Below are 7,593 nucleotides of genomic sequence, written 5' to 3'. Positions count from 1 at the left end.
CTTAATCCAGCTCATGTTTACTACAATTCAAATTGCTACCAAAGCCGCTCACCTTACTTCGTATGACATTGCTGTGTTGCTATCGCATTCATCGCTTCGCCCTTAGGGCGAAACTGTGACATTTTTTTAAAATCCCTTACCGAACGAAGAGGTGCGTGTTATACACCGGAGCGACTTATTTACGTTTTTTTTTTTCTGGAAAAGCTGCCGGTTTGAGGGCGTGAGTCTTATACAAAGGTGCGACTTAAAGACCGGAAAATACGGTACTCCCCATCAGACACAATACAGTGGTTCCACCTCTCCTATTGCTGGAAGCACCCTTGAAAGCCTTTATATACCTATGAATTTTTGTCACTGAGACCTGTACAGATCCTGATACTTTACATTTACCAGAGTGCTCTGAAACAACCAAATATGCCCTAAATGTACGGTTCCTGCTGTGAAGTAAATATTTTTGTGTTTCAGCGGTGCTGCTGCGGGTGCAGCTGGAGGTGCGGCAGCAGAACAGGAACGTCCTGCATAAGCTGCAGCAGCTGAGGCATGAGGTACGGGTCGTGTCTGAGAGGCTGGATGAAACTGAGCCTCTCGACAAGACCCGTGCAGTGTCTCAGCCTGCCTTGTCGACGGTGCCTCCAGTTCTTCCTCGGCTACCTGCCGACAATATTGAAGAATTAGAGGCAGCCGTGCGGGATGAGGCTGTGGCTGCCACCTTCGTTTGTAGTGCCCTTTTATTTTTAATTATAAGGCTATGTAACATGTGGAAGTTCTTTGCCGTTTCATGAAACATGCTGTGGGTTCTATGTGAAGGAACTTTGCATCGCAAACACTAAAGAGTTTATAGAAGTAATTTGCTCCCTGCTGTATAGTTTGTAATGACATATTTGGACTGGACCTTAGTTTCTTTAACATGCATCTAAATCTAAGCGTACACTAGTGTTCTTGCAATGAGGCCTCATCCAAATGTGACCATCACTGCCAGAATCAAATGTTTGACCTCGAGCTCAGCACCGCAACGCCATAGGCACTGAGCTACCATAGTGGCTTGCTGAATCGGTGATTTCCAACAGCTCTCCGTAGAGATACATTCATGAAGCAGGAGTAAGTCGCTAAGTTAATAAACATCTATTGCTGATATGAAATGCAAGCTGTGGCAGCTTTCTATAGGACACAATGTAGAGCACTTGTGAATAAATTGTTTTTGTTGGACGAGTTGGCACATCGTGAATGATAAATAGCAGTGCAAACAAGTGTGAACCAGTACAGGAAGAGGAGCGCAATGATGTTCTGTATATACTGTATTTACCTCATTTTAATCTACAGTTTTCGTTTCTAAATAATAGAGTTTGAAAATTGCATTGCAATTGTATATGTCATTAAAACCACATTTGCAGCAAGTCTAGTCTACCTGCTGTCGAATTGCCTCATTGCACTAACATTTTTTTTTCTTGTGCTACAAGCCCATGAAACAAACTCCTAAACTATCCAGCTTCATGCAATGGTTCAAAGCATTTTCTAGAGCACTAGCAATTACTATAAGAATGTAAACCCATATACACTGTGGCCCCTGTTACTTTTTATTCCACTACTCAGATTTTTTGCTTTGTTTTATCTGTTACTATGCCACATTATCTAAGAGAACTTATGCCCTTCAGAAAGAATAAGTGAAATACCGTATTTACTTGTGTAATGGACGCGCTCGCATAATGAATGCACCCCACACTTTCGTCGTCAAAATTTCGATTTTTTTTTTCTCCCGCGTAGTAAACGCACCCTGAACTTGCTGCCGTGAAGTAGGAGAGACACAGTACGATTCGGCGTCCGATATGGCATTTGGTGGGTAAGATTGTATCGGACACCGAATTGTACGTGTCTCCTACTTTTATTGCCGTAGCAATCATATGGGCACTGCAGGTGCATTTTTGAAGTCGGCGCCAACGATCGCGGCTCTATCCCGCGTTCGAGGGAAGAAAGCGGGTAGAAAACGCACCATATTTCGTCGTGTGCATGGCGCCGCTGGGAGGGGAGGGAGCCGGCACAGCAACTGCACATTCCACGGCCGCGCGCGCCCTATCTTGAAAACGATCTGCTTCGGAAGCTGAGTCTAGGTGCGACGGCGGCTTATACTTTTGTGAGTACTCCGTTATCGCCGCTCAGTTTGCGTTGAAGTGATACATGGCATGAAGGTCACTTCGCTCGCTGTTGCTGCAGCGCTTCCTCACACCAGCATTTCGACAGTGAGTGTCCACGGTCATCGAGTGTGATTGGTTTACGTTTGCCTGTGCGCGCTGACACGATGCTGGTTAAATTACTTTGGAAGTTTATACGGGCGATAGAACTACTATCCTTACTTTGTATAGCTCTCTGCGCATTTGCTATCGCAATCGATGGTTCGCCTTTCGGACGAAACTGCGGCTTTCTTTAGAGGTGGCGGCGGAAAAACAAATCGTTCGAAATTTTACCCTGCTTAATAAACGCACCCCCCCCCCCCCCATCTTTGCGCATATCTTCAAGGAAAAAAAGTGCATTCTTTATGCGAGTAAATACGGTATTGTAATGGGGGTACCCCATTTTCCATGCCTAAATGACAAGGGTTGGAAAAGTCAGTCAAATGCGAACAGCTCGAACCATTGCATTGCACATTCATGGCAAAAACAGATGCTGGCCATAGATAGAACACAAGCCCCGTGAAGGGGAAATAGCATTGTTTTATGTTTTTTCACCTTTTTTGCAATCTGTGTTGTTTTTTGACATGATTTTTCCCACCCACTTTAAACCCACAATAAATGTAATGCAGACCAGAATAGTGTTGTTGAAGGGGTTATATGTTCTGCCTTCCCCATGAAGCCTTGTTGACTGACATAGTGGTTGGCCATATGCCTGTTGTGGCTAAATGAAACCAATAAGTCAGTGAACAAGGCTTCTGTGTAGAAGCCGAAACATCCTTTGGACAAGCAAGTCGAAGCAATTGTCAAACCTTCCGATGCCTTACGTGGTTGCCTTCTGTGCCATGATGTTATGAGAGGGAGAAAGCTAAACGAAACTTGGCTGTAGAAAAACTAGTATAAATGAGGTGTTTAGTGCACTCTGGGGTTTGCCGGTATATTTCTGGGGTTTTAGAGTCCGGTACCTTTACTTAAGGGGACAGACAACTGCTCAGAACATGAATTCAGAAAACCGCTTGTGGAAAATGACCTATCCTACTGGTTAAAATAGGCCATGTTTTTCTCTATAAATGTGGATTTATATTTTGAATTTTTCCCCAATAATTGCGAAAAATGACCCCTGACGCCCCACATGGCAAAAGCATGAAGATGTATAAGTGGCCCGAAGAGGAGGGAAAACTGGAACAACTTGGTGTTGATTCATGGTAAATAAGGGACAGCGCACTAAAAACGTAGACGAAGGGAGACTTGACACATCACAAGTGCTGAATTTCAACTAAAAACTTATTGAATGAACGAGTTTATGAACACTTGGACTGTGCATGCACTCGCGGTTAGATCAGGTGATACTAAACAATAATGAATTAAAAAAATAAAAGCCATCACACTGCTCGGCTGTCAACGATTTGCGTGGTCTAAAAAGAAAATTTCTCTTTCTTGGAAGACTATTGCAGGCTGACTAATGCGACCTGGTCCTGCTTTCTGTATTCTATAGGCCTCAAAAATTTCATGCGTCAATTGGACTATGTGGCGAAAAAGAATCTCGGTCCGAGAGAATTCTGCAGCGCACCCGAATTGCCAAATGCGAGGCACAAGCAGTGCATTTTGGTGCTCCCCGAGGCGCATGTTTACACCCCGCCCTGATTGTCCCACGTACACTCGGACACAGGTGAGGGGAATGCTGTACACGATTGCAATGGCGCAACGCACACGAATATTAGTGTGCCTTACAGGGCAGATATTTTTGTTTTGCATTTGCACCTTTCTGCCTCCACACATTTTGTAACTGCTGCGCAGATGCTACCCACCTCCTTTCTGGCTGAAAGAAAAACAAATCTATGCCATGCCACGATCCCCCCCCCCCCAACCCTTTTTTTTGTTTCAACCTGTGCGAACGATAGTGTCCATAGCATGCTTCAATTCTTGCACGAACTTTCCACAACACAGCATGCTATTGGTGTCTTGTGGAAAGCTTGTGCGAAGAGTAAAGTTTAGAGAGTAAAGATGCGGCACCAGGAAGCAAGCCGTTAGCCATACATCCACTAGCGTTCACACAGGTTGAAGGGGGGGGGGGGCGGATCGTGGCATGGCATAGATTTGTTTTGTTCTTTTCAGCCAGAAAGAAAGTAGGTAGCGTCTGCCCTGTGAACCACACTAACATGTGTATGCCTTGCGCCACTGCAATCATGTACAGCGTCCCCCTCACCTGTGGCCGAGTGTAAGTGGAACAATCGGGGCGGTGTGTAAACGTGCGCCTCAGGGAGCACCAAAATGCACTGTTTGCGCCTCGCATTTCGCAATGCATTGCCATGACTGCGGGTGCACTGCAGAATTCTCTCGGACCGAGATTCTTTTTCGCCACACACACCAATTGACGCATGAAATTTGCGAGGCCTATAGAATACAGAAAGCAGGACCAGGTTGCATTAGTCAGCCTGCAATAGTCTTTCAAGAATCAATTTCCGTTTTAGACCACACAAATCGGTGACAGCGGAGCAGCGCGATGGTTTTTATTTTTGTTAATTCATTATTGTTTAGTATCACCTCATCTAACCACAAGTGCATGTCATAAATTGTTCACTGCCTTCCAGGTGCATGCGCAGTTCAACTGTTCATAAACTCGTTCATTCAATAAACTTACCAGTTGAAAGTCCGCACTTGTGGTGTGTCTACGTCTCCCTACGCTTTCAGGACCCTGTTCCTTATTTACCATGAATAAGAGGCCTAACACATGGCTTTCTATTATTTTATGGGGTTCATGGTATTCTTATTAGTATTGAAATGCATTCGACATTTTTGAGTTATTTTTTGCCTTGCAATATGCTGATAAGCCTTCGTTTGTAATGAAAGTGGCACTGCCTTTGTTTTTGATGAGTTGGCTTGGTAAGTCTATCGACAGAATAATGATCACGGGGGCCAGGCAGCCGTGATGTAGGTGTGTATTGGAGGGGAAAACGCTGTACAAATGTAAGAAGGTCTGTACGACAATGCAAACTTATTGTACCAGCTTTATATTTTCAAAAGTGGTTGAAAATGCCAAAATGTAGGCAGTTAACTGCAGTTGCACTCACTCCTGTGAAAGCAGAATGATTGGCTGCTTTCACAATTTGCAAAGCTGCAGGTGCAAAGATTGCTGAGGGTTAGATTTTGGTTACCACAAAACTAGGTCTTTAAAAACTGGTTGTCAGTCCCTTTAACGCAAAATGTGAAGGTCTGAAAATATCATGTCGGTATGCCTTTAAGCTGTTTTGTGCCACACCTATGTAGATCCGACTTTCCTGCACTCTAATGTCACATCCCCTAATTATGCATTGGGAATTTGCATGGGAGTAGAACTGGTGCGTTTACAAATGATAGTGAAAGCTTGGAGAGGTAGTTACTATGAAACATAGTTCCTGTGCTAAGGGGTAATGAAACACAAACATGAAATGCACAGAACAGACAAGACCTGATGCACTTCGTGTTTGTGTTTCTTCCAGTAATGCTTAGGCGTTGTGGAGCACATTTACAATTAAAGGGCATTGCGTCACAAACCTCTTCCAGCAAAAATGTTTTGCTTTGCACTCAGCTAAAAATTCACTTCGCTTCACAATAAATTATTATCTGGTAGTATTGGGTAGATTTGTGAACTTGAAACACATTGCCACATACAATGCTTATTTCCAAATCTCTGGCAATTTTTGTCTTTTGCAGCGCAAGCACCTCCTGCAAATAGGAAGGAAGTCGCTGCGCCAGGTGGCATCGAATGCCATGAAGGCTGTAATGGCGCACCCCGTCGAAGTGCTTTACAGCCTTCATAGCAGGACGGGGAAGAGGGCATTCATCAATTTGAAGTTATGCCGGATAGTCAGCCGGAAGCTGACTATCCGGCATGGCATAGTTATGCCGGAAGCTTCCTTAGTCATCCTTTTGCATTATTGATGTATTTTGTATACAGCATAATCCTCTACAGCGAAATGGCTTGCAAACCAAGAGATTGCCCTTGCCAAAATCATGTCTTTCATCTGAATTGTCAACTTCTACAACGAAGAAATTTGGGCGTCCCTGTTGGCTGATTTCATTTTGTACTATGAAAGCCACATACTCAGCCACCACTGCTCTTGCAGAAATTGCGCAAGTGTGCTCTGCACTAGCACCAATGGCAGCTTAGGTGAATTGCTTGACGAGCATGCCGATGAATTCCATCACACCAGGCAGCTTACACGTTTAGCATCGGCGGGTGAGACAGTTGCATATGTCTCGGTTAGTAAAGACATGGTGTGATCATCACTGATGACGTTAACGCTATGCTAGGGTTGAAAAACAGGAATGTCAACGAAGGCAACAGGGATGAAGATCCTGTAAATGGATCAAGCATTTTCATGGCGGGGAAGGCGATTGAAGCATTTAATTATCCACAGCAATACTTTGCGTATCCTGCATTTCGCCGCTGAGCATGCTGTGAACCTCGATTCAATAAGGTTGGCTGCGGTTGCAAATTCTGTCATATAAACTGTGTGCTAAAGACTTAGCAACTTATTTCACTAAGTCTCTTGAGTTCATGTTAAGCTTTTCTTTTGTTGAATGTGTTTGCCAGCTCTATTGTGGGTGACCTTTACGGTGCATGTTGTATGTACTAATTGTGGTCTTTGTATGTTTGTGTGGAGATGTCATCTGTGCGAAAGGTGGGGGGCGACCTGACAGAAGCACAGGACTTCATTAAGGGGTGGTTGCCAGGGTCTGTGGACAGGGGTGGTGGCAGGAAGAGGCGTTTCGCAGAAACGTTTGCAACAGAGCAGCCCGATGATTTCTCCCTTCGGGGCAGGAATCATTGCCTGCCTACTGCTGCCCTCTCCCTGCCCCACCCTTGCCCTCAGGTCCCTGGCCAGTCCACCATCGGCCCCTACTGTCTGGCTGCTGCTGCCCCTGCTCCTTCCGTGCTGCAGACCCTGCTCCTGCAGTCCCTGCCGCCCCTGCCCCTCCTGCTGCTACCCCTGGAGATGAGCACCCCTACTGATGCGTGCATCAGTTCAAGAATTGTATTGTAAATAGTATTCTAAATAAATTATATTTTGGTTTATGCAGGAAGTTTCCTTCCCACACTTATTTCCATCTCGTTTTCTTCGCTACTAATTGTGTAGGCAGTAAGCTAGCATACAAGCAACAGAATGGCTGAGTACAGGCTATGCTTGAAACGCATTGGATGCAAAATGGCTGAGAACTGGATATTCTTTAAACACACTGGATACAAAATGGCTGAGCACTGGATATTCATGAAATGCATTGGATACAAAATGGCTAAGCACTGGATGTTCTTGAAACACGTTGGATACAAAATGGCTGAGCACTGGATATTCTTGAAACACGTTGGATACAGAACGGCTGAGCACTGGTTGTTCTTGGAACACGTTGGATACAGAATGGCTGATTACTGGATGTTCTTGAAACACTG

At 44.7% G+C, this 7,593-nt stretch overlaps 1 protein-coding gene across 1 annotated transcript; it reads left to right on the top strand.

The window, feature by feature from the left end:
- Nucleotides 1-490: 490 nt before the first annotated feature.
- Nucleotides 491-7,215, top strand: LOC125945905 (uncharacterized). Its single transcript, XM_049668297.1, has 2 exons — nt 491-713; nt 6,809-7,215. Exon 2 carries the CDS (start codon nt 6,809-6,811, stop codon nt 7,187-7,189), a length of 381 nt encoding a protein of 126 aa, XP_049524254.1. The 5' UTR covers nt 491-713; the 3' UTR covers nt 7,190-7,215.
- Nucleotides 7,216-7,593: the final 378 nt, after the last annotated feature.

Source organism: Dermacentor silvarum, chromosome 5 (assembly GCF_013339745.2).
Source record: "Dermacentor silvarum isolate Dsil-2018 chromosome 5, BIME_Dsil_1.4, whole genome shotgun sequence".
NCBI lineage: Eukaryota > Metazoa > Arthropoda > Arachnida > Ixodida > Ixodidae > Dermacentor > Dermacentor silvarum.
This window is presented reverse-complemented; position numbering and strand designations above follow the sequence as displayed.